The sequence below is a fragment of the Mus pahari genome, chromosome 2, assembly GCF_900095145.1.
Source record: "Mus pahari chromosome 2, PAHARI_EIJ_v1.1, whole genome shotgun sequence".
In the NCBI taxonomy this organism is placed as follows: Eukaryota; Metazoa; Chordata; class Mammalia; order Rodentia; family Muridae; genus Mus; species Mus pahari.
The window spans coordinates 160,604,061-160,626,653 of NC_034591.1; the positions used below are offsets into that span (position 1 = coordinate 160,604,061).

At 47.2% G+C, this 22,593-nt stretch overlaps 1 protein-coding gene across 2 annotated transcripts in view; it reads right to left on the reverse strand.

Annotated features, from left to right (window-relative positions):
- Itpr2 (inositol 1,4,5-trisphosphate receptor type 2) overlaps positions 1–22,593 on the reverse strand; it is a 397,058-nt gene that overhangs the window by 29,505 nt on the left and 344,960 nt on the right. For both annotated transcript variants that reach the window (XM_021191683.2, XM_029533962.1), the window contains 2 exons: positions 21,894–22,059; positions 8,622–8,782 (listed from right to left, as the gene is read on the reverse strand). In XM_021191683.2, coding sequence (XP_021047342.1) covers positions 8,622–8,782; positions 21,894–22,059 — 327 coding nt within the window. The remainder of the gene's footprint in view (positions 1–8,621; positions 8,783–21,893; positions 22,060–22,593) is intronic.

Genomic DNA, 22,593 nt, shown 5'->3' on the forward strand with positions numbered 1-22,593 from the left:
AGAGGGAGAGGGAGAGGGAGAGGGAGAGGGAGAGGGAGAGAATATATATAAAACAAAAAGCAGTAAGGACCAAAGAAAAGGAAGCAATGGATGGAGGATGGCAAGAGGAGCCAGTGATGCTGAAGAGCTGGACAATGGGAGGGCCAGCAGCCTGCACACTAGGGCCAAACCTGTGGCCAGAGCATTAAAAAATAAATAAATAAATAAAAATAGCTATAGTGTAGCAGCAAAGCTGGCTGGGGCTAGCTGTGTGGGAGGTCCAGGGAGGAACTCCATCCTTAGCACCATGGGGGGGGGGGTCTTCTGTGGGGGGAACAATGACATGCGTGACTTGCTTTGAGATCTCTCTGGCTGTCAGCAAGTCTGTCCTACCTCTCTCCAGACTGAATCTGCAGTAGAGCTCATGGGAGGGGGGAGATGCTTGACTCCTGTGTTTATCACGATCGGGTGCAGAGTGCTGTCCAGAAAATCCTTGTCAAATTAACAGAGACAGCCTGCGCTGTCATGGCTGCAATTAGGATTCTTCTTGTCTTTGCAGGGAGTTGCCTTCCCTTGCCAGCCAGCTGGGAACCAATTCTCTCTTCCCATTAGAATTCTTCTCAGGCTTCCCCACCACTGCGGGCCTGTCATCTGACTTCCTGTCTCCCGGCCAGGTCTACTCCTGCCCTGTGGACTGAATTCTTAAAATCACTCCTCTGTCTGGGGTCCAGTGTGCCGCTGGGTAGGCTGAGGACAGCGTGGGCTGGCAGACTGGTTCTAGCAGAGCTTCTCTGTCATACAGAGGTCCTGACCAATGAGCTTGTGCTGACTACTCCTGGGTGTGGTACGTCACCAGCACAGCACCCCCATCTGCTCAAATGTAGAATGGGGGTATCAGAACCCCCTTGACTGTTATGCAGCTTTGATGAAGATTCAAGGTCATAGCAATGTGTGATCGTATTAAATATACACGGAAATTCCTCACAAGGGCTTTGCTCACCCGTAGACCATGTTGAACTTGCACACAGAGATGGGACTGAGCCAATGCTGAAATAACTCAGAATACCTTGTTGTAGAATTACCCACAGTCTCAAGCTCTGCAGGTGTACCCTCTCCCTGTTGCCCTGAGCCCAACTCAAAGGTGTTCCCCACCATGAATTCGTACCACAGGACAGCCAGGGACAGTGGGATATCCCCAGTTTTATGTAGTTCACCTGGCTTCTGTTCCAAGTTCTGACTGACCCACTGTATATATTCATCAATTAACTGGCAAATTCAAGAGCAGAGGTGCAGCATGTACCACTACCCCACTTCCAAGGCTCATTGACAACTTCCTGAAGTTCTGATCAATTCAATTAGTGCCCTGCTGCTGGGTGGTGGCCTTACCTCACTTACTTTGCCCTTAGCTCTGCCTCTCAGGTCACTTCCATCTACCAACAGCATTTTGACACCATGAAGCTCAATCCTTTTACCTCCACATTTAGCACTGGGATACAGAGTTTGGGATGCAAGATCCCCACAGTGAGAGGCAGCCATACTGCACTTGTGTCACACAGTAGCAACAGTGGAAGGGACGATAAAGGGATGAACATGCATGTTAAAAGGCAGCAATTCATGGACCTTCTATAGAAATGCTAAGTAGAAGGTAAGAACAATGTACTGGGCTTGCGTGCTGGCGACATACCCCAGCCCTCTGGAGCTGCAGATACACATCTCCACTTACAGTGTGGGCAGCGAAGGTGGTGGCTGTCTGCATGTGTGCGATGACTTAACTGTGTGTCTTGAACTGCAAGTGCGTGGCTTGCCCTGCCATGGAAACATTTTTCAAAAGTGTCTTATTAAGCCCCCAAATCTTTAAAATGTGCTTTAGTTAAAAAATGAAGCAGTTACATAATTGGCTTCATTAGATCCAATTACACAATCAGTGTGGATTAAAAGAATGGAGTCAGAACATATAATTTCATAATTATAACACATAACAATAAATGCCGGAAATCCAGTTGGAAAATGGTACTGTCAAACCACACATAAATCTCAGACAATTTGATGTCTTCTGTGAACTCAAACATCCCCTGCCCTCGGGGGCTACTGCTTACAAATATGGTTTAGCTAAACAAGACAGATTTCAAGTTGCAGACTGAAATCAATGTGTGGAAAGTCATTAGTCTTTCTCACACCTTGTGTGGCTACAGTAGTGAGTGGTTAGCTTTCTTTTTCTCACAGAAGAGGCGATGCCACTTCTGAGGGCTCGCCTTCTGGCTCAGCTTGACCGGATTTAGCATCACCTAGAGGACACATGGCTGGGTGTGACACCTGTGAGGGCATTTCCAGAGGGACTTATACTTGAGGAGGGAAGGCCCACGCTAATGTGAGTCACCTCCTCACGGGCTCCTCATCGGCCGCAGACTGAATAAAGAAAGAAAAGGGTGGTCAGAAGCCAAGCGCTTGCATCCTCCTGTCCCTGCTTCTGACTCACCAAGTAAGTGGTCTCACATACTACTGCCACCATGCCACACATGATCAACTACACTCCCTGGATCATGAGCCCACATCAACCCTTCCTCCCCTAAGCTGCTCCCTGGGCATTTTACCTTAGTGAGAAACTCTTCTTGGTGCTGTTCATCCTTGAGACCAGGGTAAACTGAAAGCTCCCCTCCCCCATTCATGTCCCTGTTCCCCTGCTGAGAGAGTGAGGTACCCTCCTGTGAATGTATATGGGAGGCTGATGCTGGACTGCAGCACCACCAGGGAGAGGCCACCTTGAAAGACAATGTGGGTGACATAATCCTGTGTGGCATCTTCACCTTCTGGTTTTAAAGAGAGGAAACAGTGCTTTTAGGATGAGAAATTCAAATTTCAACCTCTTGTAACTATTCTGGTGCATGTTTCTATAAATTATACCCAGCTACCAGAGGGCTAAAACAAAATTATTCATTCATTCATTCATTCATTGGTTGTTTTGTTTATTCATTCAGCAAATGCTTTGAGCTTCCCTGAGGAAATGACAACTCCTTCAGCTGTATACTGAACTTTTAGCACAGGTGCTAGCATGTTGGGGAATCATCCATGTCTACTGAATTGCTTCTAATACCTATATCAGATATCAGCTGCCCCAGTAGTATGCAGAACAATGAACCATAACATGCCTGGTATGGCCTTTTCGATGAACGCATAGTTTGTTAAAGTAGATGATCACACTAACGAAAATGCTAAATTTGGGAAGCACTTGTCATTTAAAAGTCGAAGGAGCAGAGAGGCTTAAAAGTGTGATATTCTATCAAGTGGCCCCTAAAAGCCATGGTCACAGCTGGGCAGTGGTGGGCACATGCCTTTAATTCTAGCACTTGGGAGGCAGAGGCAGGTGGATTTCTGAGTTCGAGGCCAGACTGGTCTACAGAGTGAGTTCCAGGACAGCCAGGGCTACACAGAGAAACCCCCACCCCCCCAAAAAAAGAAAACAAAGGTCACAGGACAGGTAGCTAAGAGGTCCAAGGGACAGACAGTGCCACCAGGGCACAATGAGACAGATAGATTCCCTGAATACACAGGGACCTCCTTGTATGTGCAGTACTGGTTTGGTCTGGGCTATTTTGTCAAATTAAATAGCAAGTATCATCAAAGCCCCCTAAGGCATCTCTGCAGTGACACTGAGTGTGGGAGACTGTCCCCCCATTGTTGGGAGACAGCTTACACACTTTGTCTAACAGTCTCTGTTCTGTTTGCTGCTCCCCAGACACCCTGTTACCTTGTGGTAAGAGAAAGAGCAAACAAGCTTCCTGGTGCTCAAAGGCTGTGACTTAGAAAAGCTGCGGAGTTCCTATGTGTTCTCCACCCCAGCTTTCCTTGGATGCTCCAGCTTTTTCCTTTCTCATATTCTGTCCCCACTGAACAGTACTGCCAAGTGGCATTCCTCCAATCACCGCGGAAGATTTGCTTGCTGGGAGAAAATGTGCACATGTAACCTTGAGCTACCAACACTTTCCTTAACCACATCCCAGAAGTATCTGCTTTGTCTGTGCCCTGGTTACTAAGACGCATGTTTCTAGGGTTCTCATTAAGACAGACGAGGTCTCATTAATATTAGATAGATCCTGTCCCTGGTCGGGCACAGAGACACAAACATGGTTTCTGAGTCTAACCCCGATTTAGATGTGGAATTGCATGTGCTAGACTCTCTCTGTTGGAGCTGTCTTGAGCTAATATGCCACCCCCCTCCCGCCTATTAAAGTTCAGGGGAGAAGCCTGTTGTTCCCTTAGAGTCACACAGCCAGGACAAGGCTGTTCCTGGCCCGAGCCTGTGGGCTCTTATCTCTCCTGGGATGTTCTGGAAAAGGGCTCTGACATATGAAGGCATGGGCAGGACTCTGAATAAGAACTGAGGTACTTAGACACTCAGCAGGGATCGCCTGATACAATCGCTGGCTCAGAATGTCCAGGCTGAAGATGGTGATGGTGTTAGGTCTTCGATGTGGATTTCTCTTCAGGGAGAGATTTCCATCTCACAGAACCCAGAGCTCACACCTGCCTCTCCCTCCTGTCTTCTCGTGGCTGTTGGACTCCAACTCTGACGTCCCAGCCCTGCCCCGGGGCCTCCGAGGTCTTCTTACTCATCGGCTGTCTGTCTGTCTGTCTACAGTCTCCTAAGCAGGTTTCCAGCCATGCTTTGGCCTCTATCTCTTTCCCTTCACTCGCCTCATCTATTGGCTTTGATGGCCACCCTGTGTGGGCTGTCACAGTAAGAACTGTTTAAGTCACTACACTTGCCAGGGATAGTGGCTGCATAGGCCTATAGTGCCAGCAGCAGGGGAGGAAAAGCAGGAGGGTCATGACTCCCAGGACAACCTGGATGACAAAGCAAGGCCTCATCTCCAAGCAATGCATGCAAGGGGATCACCAAGAGCAATAGTCCATGTACCAGTGCTGTACCAGTCAGGGCTGCTGGGTCCCTGAGCACTGCTGTCTGTGGGGAGAACACAGCAGTTTCTCCACTTTACATGTCAGTGAGAGGCAGGTTCAGGACTCACTCACAAGCCCCAGGGCCTCTCAGCAGAGCTGAGGTTCCCTGCCTTTCACTGACCTAAAGATTTATGATTTTCCACTTCCCCAAACAGCTTCTCCTTCTAACATGGGGGCCTATACCACTAACATAACGCCTCCCTCCCATGCCCAGGCTCTGGTGCCAGTTAGGTCTGGCCCTCCTCTTCCCCAGGTGTGTCTGGCCCTCCTCCTCCCCAGATAGGTCTAGCTGTCCCTCCTCCCCAGTCCTTCCATGGTGTCACCTCACTCTCACTCATTGCTAGACACCATCTGTGGTTCTATCTTCTCCATTCCCATGAGCTTGCACCACTGCCTGATACTATGCTAGGCCACACCATCCCCTTGGCAATAACTGTCAGTGGATTTCTGTTACTTATGAACCCACACTCAGATGCCAACATTTGTTGCTCAACTGGCTTTCTGTCATCTCTCAGAACTTCCTACAAGTGAGTCACAGTCATGAACAGAGAGGCTGGGGAACTCAGGAGTCCCTGAGTGGTGATTGATCTTGACTATCAATTTGATTGGACAATTAGACCACCAGGGCTCTGACCCGATGAGTGGATTAATACACTGGTAGATTTGCTATCTGAGTAGACTATTGGAAGGTGAGGTCTCATCGGGAGGAGTAGATTACTGGAGCATATCCCTAGGGTCTTCATCTTGCCTGGCCCCTTCCTGTTCCCGTTCTCCTCTGCTTCTTGTAGGCCAAGCTGTGGACAGCTCTGCTTTCTGTGGGCCATCAGGTAAGCATCCTCCTATGTGAAACACCACTGCTATGATTCCTTGCTTTGCACTGGGCCTCAAATGCAGAGCCAGGTAGGTGGTCATGGACTAAATCCTGGGAACCATGAACAAAACAAACCTTTCAGTTCTAGATGATGGTTCAGTAGGCAAAGTGCTTGCTGTTTGAAAGCATAAGGATCCTTAGAATCCATGCAAAAGCCAGGCATGGTGGTACAGCAATTCCAGTCTGGAGGAGTAGGGTGGAGATGAGTGGGTGCTTGGAGCTCACTCAGCCAGTCTCACTGTGATGGTGAATTCTAGGGTCATAGTCTCTTTTCTGTTCTTGTGACTAAGTCAGCATGACCAAAGTAAGTTGTAGAAGAAAAGGTTTACTGGGCTATGGAACCACGGGGTTAGAGTCCATCAGCACTGTGGTGGGGAGCATGGCAGCAGGCAGGCAGCGGGCAGCAGGGAGCAGGCAGTGGGTAGGCAGCAGGGAGCAGGCATGGTGCTGGGAGCAGCAGCTGAACACTCTCCCAGCGATCCACAAGACAAGGGAGAGAGAGTTAATCAGGAAGAGTGTCGGTTTTCGAAACCTCGAAACCCACCCTCAGTGACACACCTCCTCCAACAAAGCCACACCTTCCAATCCTTCTCAAAACAGTTCTACCAACCGCAGATTGAGAGTCAAGCATATGAGCCCGTGGGGCCGCTCTCATTCAAACCACCACATCTAGATTTTGATGAAAGACTAAGAACAAATATAATGTAGAGAGTGACACAGTTAGATGCCTGGTGCCAGCTTCTGGCCTCTACGTGTGCAGGCATGTGCACATACACCAACACACCCACAATCCCCTACCACATGTGAGTGCACGGGCCCATGCACACCCCCCTCCCCACATCTTTCTTCCTTCAAGGTCTGTCAGGCATTTGTCACAGTGAGGGTGAGAGCTAACTAATACCTCTGAGGGTCCGAGTGACTCACTTCCAGTTGCTCCTTTCAGGAGCTCAGGGGTCAAGCAGACAAACCCTATCTGCACAGTCCAGCCCTGCATATCACTTCTCAGGACACACAGACATGCGCCTCCCATCACCTTTCTGCATTGGACATCACTCTGTGACTCTCAGCCTCTATAGATTCTCATCACATGACTGGGCAAACCTGGCCCACTTACTTTCAGTTGGTTATTCCTCACAACTGAGCTCTGAGTTCTACTGAAGAGGGAGGTATCATTCTTTGCACTACATCCTCTGAAATATTTCAAAAGACTTAACAGGAGCCAAATAAACACAAAATTATTGAATCTACTCAAATGTTGAAAAGAGCAGCCGTGGGGTCACATCTGTTAAGTTCTGTGTCTCAGATGTGTTTTCTCCTTACGAGTGGATGGAAATGTATCCCACAAACACTATCCAGAATGTGTAACCACATCCATGGGTGAGTACCTAAGGGCACTGATTACTTTTCTCCTATATTTAGAAGAGGAAGAGGAAAGAGGGGTAAACGTGGGGACACAGACACAATGCTAGTTCTTTCCATGTCAAAGGAAGAATGCAGAGAACGTAACCAGGATCAGACATCCAGAATGAAGAAGTTGGAAAGACGCTGAGCTAAAAATGGTCAATTTATACACAACCTTTTGGAGACACATGGCTACTGACAGGCAGGCAGGCAAATCAGCACTATGTCAACCTATACTTTTACTAAGACAACACCCAGATAGATGAACAGATGGATGGATATATTGATAGATAGAAGGTGTGTGTGTGTGTGTGTGTGTGTGTGTGTGTGTGTGTGTTTGTATACACACACATACTCATTCAAATAGATGGATAGAAGATGGATGGATTGGTAGACGATATAGATGATATGTGGGTGCAGAGATACATTGGATGGATGGATGGTTGGACGGATGGATTAGATGATTGATGGTTGGATAAATAGATGATAGATGGGTGGATGATGGATGGATGGACAGGCTGTGACCAGTATTGTGTCTTTGTTTCTTTAAATAGGTGACCTATTCCCTCAGGGTCAAGTCTAGAAACACTCTCTTTAACCCCTTTCCTTACCTCCTTCTGTTTACCCTGCCCCTCTTACCTCACTCTTTACCTCTCTCCCCCACACAGGTGCTGAGCAAACACTACTCTCTCTTTTTTTGGGGGGCGGGAGGTTTCGAGACAGGGTTTCTCTGTATAGCCTTGGCTGTCCTAGAACTGACTTTATAGACCAGGCTGGCCTCGAACTCAGAAATCTGCCTGCCTCTGCCTCCCAAGTGCTGGGATTAAAGGCGTGTGTCACCATGCCCGGCTGAGCAAACACTACTCTTAGGACTGAGCCCAAGGGCCAGTTAGAGATCCTATAATGACAGAAGGCAGCGCTTTCTTCACCAGCTCCCCTAGAACACCACGTTCCCAAACACAGGATTTCTTGAATTATTAGTTCTGGAAAACTCAAGGAATCTCCTGAAACACGATTCCTTTGTTTGCAAGTAACAATGTCAAGGTTCCAGCTTCAGCGCCTAAGAGATCCAGTAGTGGGATCCAATGATGATCAAGAGTCTCGGGAAGCTTGGGGTCAGGGTTATGGGGTCAGAGGTCAGAGACATCAACGGGAAGCTCTTCACTGCACAGATTACCACTGGAAGGACAGGGGTAATCTACGCACCAGGGGCAGATCTGCTTAGATAAGGGTGACGTCAGCAATGTGGAAAATTTCCAGTGATTGACAGGCATATTTAAAGGCTCACACAAAGCTAGGGCTAGAACATTTCTTGCCTGAGAGGAAGGTGGGGGAGACAAGGATGCTAAAGGCCTCTGAGCTGTGACATGGTCACAGCTTGGGAATCAGAACTAGCCAAGGCAGCCTTACTTACCGTGATCATCTGAGCCACGTAGCTCTCGGGCCCTGTGTATTCTGTTGGGTCCTTTACCTTCACCAGGACAATGAAGTACAGGTAGTGCCACATGTTGTGCTCTGACTTGATGTGCTCCTCAAAGGATACTGTCTTGTTATCAAACTTGTCTCTCTCCAGGCCTGCAAAGCACAGAAAACACTGTGTAGGTCACCTTTCTCTTAATCAGGACTTCTTAGCATAAAGACCAGACACAGCCATTATTGAAAATCAACAACAAACCTGTTTTCTGGGGAAGCGTGCCACTTCAAAATGTTTCTATAATTGAAAGCAACAATATACAAAAGCTCTAGATAAAAGAGGCTGCAGTTTATAGACTTGTTCCCAATGAACATTTGTGCTCTCCCTGGGATCTTCGGGAATGTGCAGTTCTATTACAGGTATGAGAGGGGCAGGTCATCTTAAATGTAGTCATAGAAAACCTGTCCAACTTAACCAGAATAAAAGTATAGTGGAGAGAGGCAGTAGCAGTCATTCAGAAAGAGCGATGCTGGGATTGGGAGATGACTCAGGAGGTAAAAGCATTCGTCACGCAAGCCAGGTGACCTGAGTTTGATTCCTGGAATCCGTGAAAGGTCGAGTTCAGTAGAGTGATTCTGTAGCTAGCATACTGCCTGTGAGACGAAAAGCAGAGCCAGGAGAACTGCCTGGAAGCTCACAGGCTTCAGAAACACAGAAGAGACCCTGCCTCAAACAGGAAGTGACTCCAGAGTTGTCTTCTGATTTGCACATGTATGTACTCTGGCATGTGTATGTCTGCACTCACACAGGTCAGTGCACACGCACACACACACAGGCATGCATATACAGGCACACACACAAAGATTTCAAAAACTAAAACAATAAAAAGAATACTGGCTCACCATGGCAGAAAAACAAGAGATTCCTTTCTATTTAGGCCTTGGATTAAAGGAAGGCAACTGAGTCATGTCTTCAGAGTCACTTGGAACCAGTGAAAGCCTTCCACCTAAGACAGCCATTGTGCAGGGGCAAGGACACTCCTCTGGGCCCCTAGACCACCATACTTGGGGAAGTTGGGGACGGATGGCCACTTCAGCTAGAGTCACTACTGCTGTGATGAAACACCATGACCAAAATCAAGTTAAAGAGGAAAGAAAGGTTTACACTTCCACACCAAGTCCACTATTGAGGGAAGTCAATGAAAGAACTCAAACAGGACAGAAACCTGGAGGCAGCCGCTAATCCAGAAGCCATGGAGGAGGGCTGCTTATTGGCCTGCTCAGCCTGCTTTCTTAATAGAACCCAGGACCACCAACCCAGGGATGACCCTGCCCACAATGAGCTAGGCCCTCCCCATCAATCACTAAGAAATGCCCTACAGACTTGACTACAGCCCAGTCTTATGGAGGCGTTTTCTTAGTTGAGGTTCCTTCCTTTCAGCTTGTATCAAGTTGACATAAAACTAGCCAGCTCAATTGATCCCTTGTCACCTTGACACACAAATTCATCACTGTAAAGTCATAACCTGTCTTGTAAAACCCAAGATTACATATTAACTAATATAAACATCACAATATAAAACATTTCACAAACTTGAAAGTCCCACAGCCTTACAAATTCAAAAGTTCAACCTTTTTTTAAATAAAAAATTCAAAGTCTCTCAAGTGTAGGCAGACTCCTATAACATAAAAATAATAAATACTTTCTTATTTCAAGAGGGAAGAGCCAGAGCACAGTCATATTCAGATCAAAGCAAAATCAAACTCCAAGAGTGTACATGACTCAGTGTCCAGTATCTGGGACTCATTAATGATCTTCTGGGCTCCTCTAAGAGGTCTGGGTCACTTATCTGGCTCCAGCCTCTGCAACACATACGACTAGCCTTCTAAGCTTGGGCAGGCTCCATCCCACAGCTGCTGCTGTTCTTGGTGGTCATCCCATGGTACTGACATCTCCAAAATGCTGGGGGTTCTGCTGCAACTGGGCTTCACTTTCACCCATAGCTTCTCCTGGGCTCTCTTCATGGTGTCAAGCCTCTCTTCTCTGCATAATCCCTTAAATCCTGGACCTTCAACTACTTCTGAGGCCGCACCTTCACCAATGGCCTCCTCACCTATCGCCAAGCCTCAGCTGCTTCTCATGACCCCTTCCTGCCTTCAAAACTAGTAGCACCTGAGTGACTTATACACCACCAACCTTGGCTGCCAAGACAAGGTACAACCTCGGCTACCTCTGAAACACAGCTTCTGTGTGCTCATGAAACACTTCCCAGAAGATCTCACCTGAGTGATGCTGGTCTCTTTTCAATCACTGCTATTGTCTCAGCTCCAGCTAACCAGCATCAGTTGTCAGCAAAGCAAAGGTTTCACTTGTGTGGTGCGGGTCGCCTGTTAATCACAGCTGTTGCTTCAGCCCCAGCTAACCAGAACCACAGCATCTTTACTCAATAACTAACAGACTTGATAGTCTTTGAACTCCCCTTTGGAAGGTCACAAGCCAGGCCTCCATCTTCTGCACTGAGTTCAACATTTTTGCCTTCCAAGCTCCTACAGAACATCCCACTGAGCTCTCAACACTCAATGGCTTTTGTAGACTACAAAGTTCTAAAGTCCTTCCACAATCCTTCCCCAAACACATTTATGTCCTACTTAGTAACCCTACTGCTGTGGTAGAACACGACCAAAAGCAATCTAGGGAGGAAAGGGTTCATTTGGCTTCCACGTCATCGTCTGTCATTGAAGGAAGTCAGGGCAGAAGCCGATGCAGAGGCCACGAGAGGGGCTGCTTAGTAGCTGGTTCAGACTGCTTTCTTACAGAACTCAGGACCACCATCCCAGGGATGGCACCACCCACAAGGGGCGGGGCCCTGCCCATCAATCACTAAGAAATTGCCCTGCAGGCTTGCCTACAGCCCCATCTTATGGAGGCACTTTTAAAAGTTGAGGTGTTCTCCTCTTAGACTCTAGCTTATGTCAAGACGAGACAGAACTAGCCAGCACACTGAGCCACACTCCCAGTTCCTGGCGGGATCGTGGGAAGGACCTGAGTAGTCAGGTTTTCCCCTTGAGGAGAGAAGCTTTTATTAGAGAAAGCGAAGAGGGATGCAGAGAATCATCTGTGAGAAACTGCGTCTTAGCAGTGTGGGGATGGGATGCTGGGGTTGGGTTTGCCTTTGGTGTTCACATATTGGGGGAGGAACCAGCAGACTGAATTTCCAATCCTGGCTACTCCTTAGGCATGAAGTTACAAAAGAAATACATTTTAAGATATCTGTCCCCAATGGGACTTTTAAAATTATGTTATTGGGTGTTTTTTAATGACGATGATATAAAACCCAGCTGTGCCTCCTTACACAGTGAGCCCCAGCCCCCCTCCCCCCACAGCCTTCCTCTCTCTACTTCAAGGCCACTTCATCGTTGTCCACATCACAAGCCTGGGGAATCACCCTGACACCACTTTGCTTCTCACACGCCATACCCAATGCACACTGAAATACATGCCATACCCAATGCACACTGAAATACACACCATACCCAATGCACACTGAAATACACGCCATACCCAATGCACACTGAAATACACGCCATACCCAATGCACACTGAAATACTTGTTTTTTGTTTTCCTTCAGCACGTATCCACGCCTATGTTGAACACCTCCTCTGCTGATGCAGTCCCTTATAAGGATCATCTCACTGGCTGCCTGGACCTGCCTGTATCCCCTGTACCCTCCTCTCTCAGCACAGATGCTGGAATGACTTGGAAAACCTGACCAATGATGACTGTCCTTGGCTATGGCCCTTGCAAAAACCCTGCACAATAGCCTGTAGGAAGGCCTTACATAAGCATTAGGTAAACTGTATGTCAGATAAAACACCAACGTCTAGTTACAGCTAAATTCCATGTGGGCAGTGTGATAATCGTGCACACATGTGTTTGTGCGTGTGAGCATGTGTGCTAGTGCATGTGTGTGTGCTTCTCTCTCACTCTCTGACCTACTCATTTGAGACAGGTTCTCATATTGAGGCTGGAAATAGCAGGCAGCTAGCAACCTCCAGAGATGCTCATGCCTCTGCCGCCATGAGGCTGGAGTTAACAAACCTGTGGTGGCTGCGTCAAGCTCTCATGATTGAAACCTTGCCCACTGAACTTTCTCCAAAATTTCTGATTGATTAAAATTTGATTGGGTTAAATGATAGCTTTGGGCATGTCCATGAGGCTATTTCCAGAGATGGCTGATATGGGAAGACTGACCTGTATGTGGGAGACACCATCCCATAAGCCAGGCACAAAGGACAGACAAGAGGGACAAAGAGAAAGCCAGCTGAGCACCAGCACCAGCTGCTTTCTGCTTCCTTATCTACCAAGATGTGAGCAAACCTCCCTCTCGGACTCGGGCAGGCTATGGTCCATGCCAGTGCCTTGCCGGCAGTGAAGGTATATCTTCGGTATTTTCTCAGATAAACTCCTTCTTTACACAGGTTTTGCCTGGTGCTCATTTCTAGAAATGAGAACATTAAACACAATCGAGACTTTAGTTCGCCTGTGTCTCATGCAACATTTATGTTCTAACTCCCACGTGGCCTGGCCTACTGAGGCTCTCATCTTGCCTCCACTCCCCTACCTCCTTGCTGGTTCTGAGGCAGCCATCCTGGCTTCTTGCTATTCTACAGACAGACTCCTTCATCAAGGGCTGTGACTAGGCAGTCGTCTGGCCACAGAACTCTTTCACCGAGGTGTTCTTGGTTATCACATCCTTGAACATTTCTGTTAAACCCTCACAGGCAACTTAAGGTGACGATGCTCTTCCTCACACAGCCAATCCCTTCCTATCTTGCTGGCTTTCAGATACCTTGTCACTTTTCCCTCCTTTCCTGTGTTGCTTATCATACCCTATCAGTCTGACAACAGCTGTGTCAAAGTTGTTAGGTTGTGCTGGATCTGAGCTCCAAGGTAATAGAAGAAGCCATGACTGCTAAGGAGAGCGTGCTGCAGGACAGCGCTGGTGGAAGGAATGTGCTTACAGGAGATCTGCATGTACATTTACATTTATCAGTTTCTCCTCTCCCTTTATTTCTGTTTGTGAGACAATGTCTCACTACTTAGCCCTGGCTGGCTTGGAACTTGATGTGTAAGAAAGGATGGCTTCAATCGTATGATCTTAATGCCTCTGTTTCCTGATTGCAGGCAGTGCTGCCAGGCCTGTTCTGGTATTTATTATGTACTGTGTGTTTCCCGACTACATATATCTGTCTCTGTTCTTCACAATGGCCTGAATAGTTTACAGCAGTGTCTGACACATAGTTAACAACTAATAAAACAGAGCCTGGGTGAGTTAAGAGTATTTAGTAGTAAAACATCCTTCTAAGATTGAAAGCAGGTAATGACAATCTGAGCAAGGGTGTGGAGATATTTCAGCCACTTTATAAAACAGGCCATTTCTCCAAGATTCCACACAGCCACAGAATGACTCAGGAGACCACACCCAGGTGTACATGAAGGAAGGATGGAAATCTATGGCACAGAAAACGATCACAAGGATGCTCACCACAGCACATTCCCACTATCCAAAACTTGAAAAGACCCAAATGCCCATCGGTGATGAGCAGAAAGACATAGTTTAGCATCTCATAGGATATTCTGTTCAACAGGAATTATTGACACATGGTATTGCACAGCATGATAGTTAATTTTGATTTTCAATCTGATTGAATTAATAAAAAGGTATAGGGTGGGGTAGAGAGACGGCTCAGTGGTTAAGAGTGCTCATGGCTCTCACGGGGACCCAGATTCAGTTTCCAGCACCAACATGGCATCTCACAGCTGCCTGTAACTCCAGTTCCAGTGGCTCTGATGCCCTCTTCTGGTCTCTGAGGACTTTCGCTCTCCTATAGAGTATATATGCACATACATACACATAAGTAAAATATTTAAAGGCAAACCCAAAGTGTGGGTTGTGGGGCTGTCTTCAGGGAGGATTAGCTGAGGGGTGAGGAAATACCCTAAGTGTGAATGGCACCACCCTAAGCTTGGGCTGGAGTCCCGGGAGGCCAGATGACCACATCTGCTGCCCCTTCTCAGTCTATTGAGATACAAGCAAGAAGACCTCCGCAGCCACCATGGGCTCCTAGGTGCTGGTGCCACTGCCACACCTCCCTGCCACGATGGCCTGTATATCTCCCGGACTGTGAGCCAAAGAAAACCACTCCTCCACAGGCTGCTTATGTCAGACTCTGTCAGTCACAAGCAAAGTATTTACCACAGACAGGAGCCGTCAAAGCATCCGGCTGGTCATAAAGACCAGGTATCTTGACTGAATCTTCAAAACAGGCAGAGGCACAAAGGTAGAGAACAGATCAGTGTAGCCCAGGGCGCAGGGTGACAGGAGGCTGCTGGGAACACGATGGATAAAGGCTGAGGAGTGCTACGGGAAGGGGCAGTAAATATGTCCTAAAATGGATCCTGATGTTCTATACACAATTCTGAATATATTAAAGGCATTGAACTGTAGACATCAAGTGGGCGAGTCTTAAGGTGTGTGAATTCCATCTCCATGCAGCTATTAGCAAAATAAAGTATTAAAGTAAAATCCCCCAGAATTGCATTCAAGTTTCTCCTGTTTGCAAAGTAATAAAATAATAACGTTAAAGTCCTGATTCTATCATAGCTTAACCTACAACATGGTAGCGGAAACAGGCGACTCATGCTCTGTACTGAAGCCATAGGCATGGCCAAGGGTGCATAAAGGGGGACAAGATGATACACAGCTCCAAGGACTTTACAAACTCTTAGAAGAGGTAAATGCCTGTAAAAGCCTCCAGAGTTTTATTGAGCACCTATTTCTGCTGACAAGCACAAAGCCATCCAAATAGTGTAGCATCCAATATGCCATTTATACTCATCAAGAAGCAGATCCAGCATGGTCCAAGTTAGCTCCTCCAGGTGGGGGAAGAATCCGCACTGGATAAAATCACTCCTGACTCTAAAGGGCAGAAGAGTCCCTGTGGGGAAGCTGAGATGAAGGTAGGTGGCCCAGTGTGAGGAGCCTCATTCTGCTGCTGTGGCACTTAAAACAATAAATGGGGCACATATAAAGAACCTGAGAGCTTTACATTCAAAACTATGACACTGTCCCTTCTTGCTTCAGACTTCCGGGCAGAGACAGCAGCTTCAGAATTATACGTGAAGTGCATCTCACACAGCAATTAGGGGACAGTAGAAGGGACGGATGGAAAGGGCAAGGAACCAGGACAATGGAGGAGAATCGTGACAGGGTGCCATGCTGTCTTCATTCTCATGGGTTCCTGCTCTCTGCAGCATGGCGTGGCATTTGGTCCCACGGGTAACCATAATAGTCCTGATGGTTCCTGCATCAACCATTACCACCCAGGCTGGCCTTTGTTCCCAGGTTCAATTTCCACATCTACCTGCCTGGCAGAGAAACTCAGGTGTGTGTGTGTGTTTGTGTGTGTGTGTGTGTGTGTGTGTGTGCTGGTATGCACATGTGTACGGATGCCCACAAGGGCTAGAAGAAGGCACGAAAACCACCAAGTTGAAGTCACACGTACTCGTAAGCCTGTAATGGTTGGGATGAGTGTATGACAGTCCAGATGCTGGGAACCAAAGTCCAGTGTGCAAGCTTAGTGTGTGCTCTTCACTGCTGAGACATCTCTCTCATCCCTAATTTACATCATTTTCCTTTGATCAAAGGGATCAAACTTGAGCTTTCACACACGGTAGCCAAGTGCTCAACCAAAGTTTCAATCTTATTTTAAATAGAAACACCAGTTTACTTAAAGATATTCTATTTGTTGTAATATAAAAATCTGATAAGCTTGAATTACCAAATGACCCCCCCCCCAGTCTTTGAATAAGCATGGAACTTCCAGAAAAATCACTACAAACTTGGTTGATCTAATATCACCCTGAGCTTATGGACACATCACATGTATCCCCAAGGGAATGTCATGCCACCGAGACAATATCCACTGGGTGGAAAAATTTGAAACGATCTACAATCATTGGACCTGGGCTTAGTGTGTGCTGCACACATGCATATGTGTGAAGATTCGGGTGAGACAGAGGTAGATGCCACCTGTTTTCCCAATGGCTTGCCTACTTTGCTTGTGTTCTGACTGGATGGCCAGCTAGCCCCAGTATTCTGCCTCTCCTCCTAGGTGGGATTACAGGCCCACACTGCTGGGCCCAGCTTTCCACGAGTGTGCTGGGCATTTGAACTCATGTCTCCATGCTTTGGTGGCAAGCACTTCACTGAGCTATTTCCCTAACCTGCACCTGGGTTTTTGATAGGAAATACAGATCAACTCAGTGTTGCTCTGCCTTACTTTCCTTGCGTAACTGACAGGTCATGCAAGTGTAGAGACGATGTAGATGTGGGGCTGATTTACTGTCTAGTCATTCATTCACGAATACTGATGAATGAGCACCATATATAATATGGAGGCATAATGGTTATGACATGGGCCTGTGCCTCTCAAAGAAGAACATTTGGCTTCAGTGAGGGCCAAGTCTCACCTTCACACAGTGCTAGGAGACTTTATAAACAAGATCTTTATTATAGCCAACACAGCATCAAAGCATGGCCATAGAGTCTCCTTATACCAGAGGAGCAGAGAAGAGCTCAGAGTAAAATGCTTGGCCAAGGTTACATAGTCAGGGTGCGGGGCTGTGGGAGACAATTCACGTGGCCTCTACAGCATGAGGGTGCATGGCACTGAGCAGAGGCAAATGACAGCCATTCAGGAGCATCCATGTTTACCATATGGGTTTGGAATTTCAACCATAACGTTCTCCCACTACTGTGAATACACTGGAGTCCAGGATGTGAACACTAAGGAATGCACATGGACTGAGATTTGAAAGATTAATGAGAGAAAAATGGATTAAAATGCACTAAAGAAAGGGAGGAAGAGGGGGAAGTGGAGGAGGAGGAGGAGAAGCAGGGGATGAGGAGGAGGATGAAGGTGGAAGGAGGAGGAGGAGGAGGACAGGAGGAAGGAAAGGAAGCAAGGAGGAAGGGGAGGGGAAGGGGGCCGAGGAGTGGCCCAGATTGTCAGTGTCTTAATGTCAGGAAAACTGGATCTTTGGTGAATTTTATACTAACCCCCTTTGGAAAAGTTATTCTCACGTCACTGAGCAGGCTCAAGGTGTGGCTGTGAGAATTCATGACAGGATGTGATGTGAGCCTGTGGAAGCAGATCTATTAGCCCCGGGTGGCTGGAGTCTTTGTTGGAAGGAGAGAGACAGAGAGGCTGACGTGAGAGAGAACTTCCAGCCCTGCTTACTGAAGGCAGATCTACTTGAGATATGTCAGTCAGGATCCAGAGATAAGGCAGAAGAAGAGGGAGAAGACATGGGACACTGGGATTGGGCTGGGCCCACGTGGCTGCCTGAGGCTATACCAGCTTTAGAGTCCAGTAAACACAGAAGTAGAGGATGAAGCCTGAAGAGTGTGGCGCTGGTGATCTGCACTTAGCAAAAGTAGTGTGGGGAGAGGCTTTGGGGAGTGGGTGGGGTGGGGATGGTGGCAAAACCCCTTCTAGGGAGCTGGCATGAAGAATAGAACACCTCATAAAGCCAAAGACACAGATGAAGAGGAGGCTGCTGAGAAATGACAGAGGAAGGCAATGCACAAATGATTTTCTTGAAGAAATGAAAACAGTCATACATTTCACACAGAGAAGAGAGAAATTAGAATGTGGGCTTCCTCCCCCCCCCCACACACACAAAAAGCCTGGGGTCTGTTTCTCTCCCCTGATCGAAGAACCATCCTTTCAGGTCCCCAAACCCCTTTCTTTTTCCAACTCCAGGGCGGTGGCAGGACACTCAGATTTTATCACCCAGACCCGACTTTCCCTCATCCAGTCTAGACATGGGCGTGAGAGTCTTCTTCAGGCTCAATTTCCTTCTAGCAAATCTGTGCTCAATGTTGGACAGCCTGCTCTGTCTAAACCACCAAGCATCCCAAGTGGCAAACCCAAAGGACAGGGCCTTCCACCCACTCTGCTGGCCTGCCTTGCTCTGGCAGAGCTGGTCACAAATTATATGTATACATGTATATACATGTAATGCATGTACCTGTGTGTGTATACCTGCATATATATATATATATATATATATATATATATATATATATATATATGAGAGAGGGTGGGGGAGGGAGGAAGAAGAGGAGTAGGAGGAAGAGGAGGATGAGGAGGAAGAGGAAGAGAAGGAAGAGGAAGAGAAGGATAAAAGGAGATATCACCAGCCCTGATAGTCATATATATAGTCATAGATAGATAGATAGATAGATAGATAGATAGATAGATAGATAGATAGATCTGCAAGGCTTGGCTTGTCAATTCCATTTCCGGGAATGTGGTCAGTCTGGGCCACAGCACATGCCCACCAGCCACACCTCCAGGCAGGACACCAAAGGGCTGCTCAGGAAATCCCCACCACCTGGTGGGAATCCAGGGTACCAGAAGTGGTGTGCTGAGCCCTGTGCTGAGACAGGGCCAGCATCCATCTGTCCTGCTAGGCCAACTCTGCTGGGGCTGGCAGTACAGAGCACACACTATGGTTCCCAGGTATCTTTGTCATCTCTTCCAGTCTCCTTACTCCTTTCTCAGCCACACTCTCCCTCCTGACTCTTCATGGATGCTGCTCTTGCTTGTACTACACTCATTCCACATCTGACCTGGCAGCCTTCCTTCATGCTCCAGATCTTACTGTGGGATGGGGCTGCCTGCCTCTGCCGGCAGAGAAGCTATACTGGCTCACACTGGGGTACACCCAGTGGATGCTCCTTCCTCACATCCCCTGACATACTCAGGCACTTGGCTACGCCCAGGCACTCAGCTGTCTTCCATCTCCATTTGCACTTTAGGATATAAAGCTCTGGAGATGGAGAGATGGCTCCGTGGTTAAGGGCACTCGCTGTTCCTAACACCTACACAGTGGCTCACAGTTGCTCACAATTCTGGCTTCTTGAGCACATACACACATACAAGCTAAACAGTCATATGCATAAATAAAATAAATACATATTTTTAAAAAGATTTTAAAATTCTACCCTGCAACTTCCTCTTGACTCTGCCTTCCACCCCTAAGGTTGCCACTACAAACTGAATCTGACCTTTGTTATTTATCATCTGGGCTGTGGTGGCAACCTCCTACTCTGCCTTCAGGACAATCCCCGATATGTGAGGCACCAAGGCTACTGAAGTGCTCTGAGATGACCTTAGACCCTGTGCTCTCCTGCCTATTATAAGACTAAGTGTAAGTTGCCTAAACTGAAAGCTGTCCTCGTGGCTGCTTAAGCTGAAGCCACACCAACAGCACCGTAACCCTGGGCTGGACACGAAAAGCCCCAGAGGCTTGGGTAGTGGGCCTATCGGGAAGAGAATAGCAGGCCTTGAGTTTATAGATTGCCTCCACTTCCAGTCTTTCTGCTCCCTGAGCGGCCAACATGCGGACAAGAAGCCCACGCTCTCCCACAGCTGTGGGACTTGGTCACAATGACACATGAGGTAAGTGAAGCGTCATGCTATGCTGATATTGTTTCCATGCCGACTCTGGTCCTGGCCACTCTGCTTCTACACAGCTCAGCGGCTAACTAATTCCTGTTGGATTTGACATCAGCTCTGCGCCATCTGCCTGAGAAACATGTTAGCCTGTTACTGCTCTTCACCCCAACCTGCAGAAGTGTCAGTCCTCCGGGTCCTTCAGCCACCCAGAAACTTCTCTATCACTTCCCTGACACAAGACAGCAGTGCTTGTGTGAGTGTGTGTGTGTGTGTGTGTGTGTGTGTGTTTAGCACAGAGCATGAATACTGAAACAGGTAATGTATACTTTTCCCTAGAGCACACATATAATTTTACATTATTCCCAGGTACACTCCCAGTTAGAGGGATGATGAAAACGTTTGGAAGAAGAGCCACAGAGGAGAATGGGATAATCAGCAAATCTGAGGCAGGGGGAGAGCAGGCTTTATTGAGGCCTAGTTTATAATATAGAATGTGACACTGTACTGAAGACCAAAGGACAGGAAAAAGGAGGGGTGAGTGTAACTGATGGAGTCTGGGGTTCAGAGACAACTACAGTGGCAAGTGAAAGCAGGGGGCTGATGGGTAGCGAGAGAGGGTCTGAGAGGAGACCACAATGAAGAGAAGGTTGGTTCAGCCCAAGGGATGAGGATAGGCAGAAAAAAAACGTGTGGTATGTGTGCACTCATGTGCAGTGAGTGTGTGTGTGTGTGCGCGCGTGCGTGTGCGCGCGCACAGCCTGTAGGATGTGTCTAGTGTGGATATGTGAAGTATTGTGGTATATGGTATGTGTGTGTTCTATAGTATTTGTGTGTTCCATGATATGCATGTTATGTTATGTTATGTAGTGCAGGTGTCTGGGGAATTATGGTAGATATGTGTGTATGTTTGTGTGTGTGTGTTCTACAGTATTCATGTGTTCTGTGATATACATATTGTGTTATGTACATGTGTGTAGTATGTCTGGGGCATTATGGTAGATATGTGTATGTTTGTGTGTGTGTGTTCTACAGTATTCATGTGTTCTGTGATATACATATTGTGTTATGTACATGTGTGTAGTATGTCTGGGGCATTATGGTAGATATGTGTATGTTTGTGTGTGTGTGTTTTACAGTATTTGTACATTCTGTGATATGCATGATAAGTTATGTACATGTGTGTTGTGTGGATATGTGGGGAATTATGGTAGATGGATGTGTATGCATGTGTGTTCTACACTGTTTGTGTGTTCTGTGATGTGCATATGCTATGTATGTGTTTCTATAACACTAGAAGAATGCCTAGTTTTGCATCTAAAACAGTAATATCAATGAGTAGAATCTTTGTATTCATAATCTAGCAAAATAAAAGTCACTCCATAATATACTCAACATGCTATTGTGATTAAAAACCCATTTGCCAGTTGGTGGAGCCTCCCGGCATCTGGCAGCACTCTCTACAGTCAGAGGACTGTATAAATTGAAGAAATAATGACAGAAGCATTTGGGATGGTTCTTCTATCTATTTATGGAAGCGGAGAATGCCAGTCTCATGTGATGTTACATAACCTGAATTGTATCCAGCCTTCACAATAGAATTTTTTCCTAACACATGAAAAATGAAAATCATTGTTATTCCCCTTCCAGCTGGACAGTTTGTCCACCCATTATCCTGCACCTGGGGGTAATTCACCCATCTCTTGTCACAGTATAGTGTGTGTGTGGGTATGGGAGGGTACCTACCACAGATGAAGCAGGTTGTCTTGAGAATTTCTTCTTTCTTCTGCTTCTCACTTCTGAGGTCAGCAAACGTGTCAATGATCACACCAAAAATCAGGTTAAGAACGATGATGATGACGATGAAGAAGAACAGAAGGTCGTAGACTACCCTGGCAGCAAACAAGGGCTCCTGCAACGGAAGTGCAGAACACACATAGAACACACGTCCTACAACGGAAGCATAGAACACACATAGAACACACCCACTTCACAGCTGTCGAGTTGGCACACTGTCTGGCATACAGTAGATAGTCAAGAGTTTTCCTCCAGGTGAACACAAATAGTGGCCACAGCAAGGAAAATGGAATGGCTTTCTGTCTGTATTTTCCCTCCACTATGGGACAATGTCTTAGGCCTGCTCTCAGGATTCTTCCATTTCTCTTTGTGCTTTTACACAATGAGCCCTGCTGTGGTTTAGACATGGAATGTCTGCACAGCCCTTATCTGATGGTGCTATTTGGGGTGGGTGGAGAAACTGTCAGGAGGTGGAAGCTCACTGAAGAACGTGGGTCACAGGGTGGGCCCTGAGGCCTTATAGAGCAGACACACTCCCTGATTACTCTCCACTTCTTAAGGGCAGAAACAACATGGCTACCTGGCTTCCCTGCTTTTCACAACACTGTCTCTAACTGACGTCATTTTCCCCAGGATGCTGGAATGACCC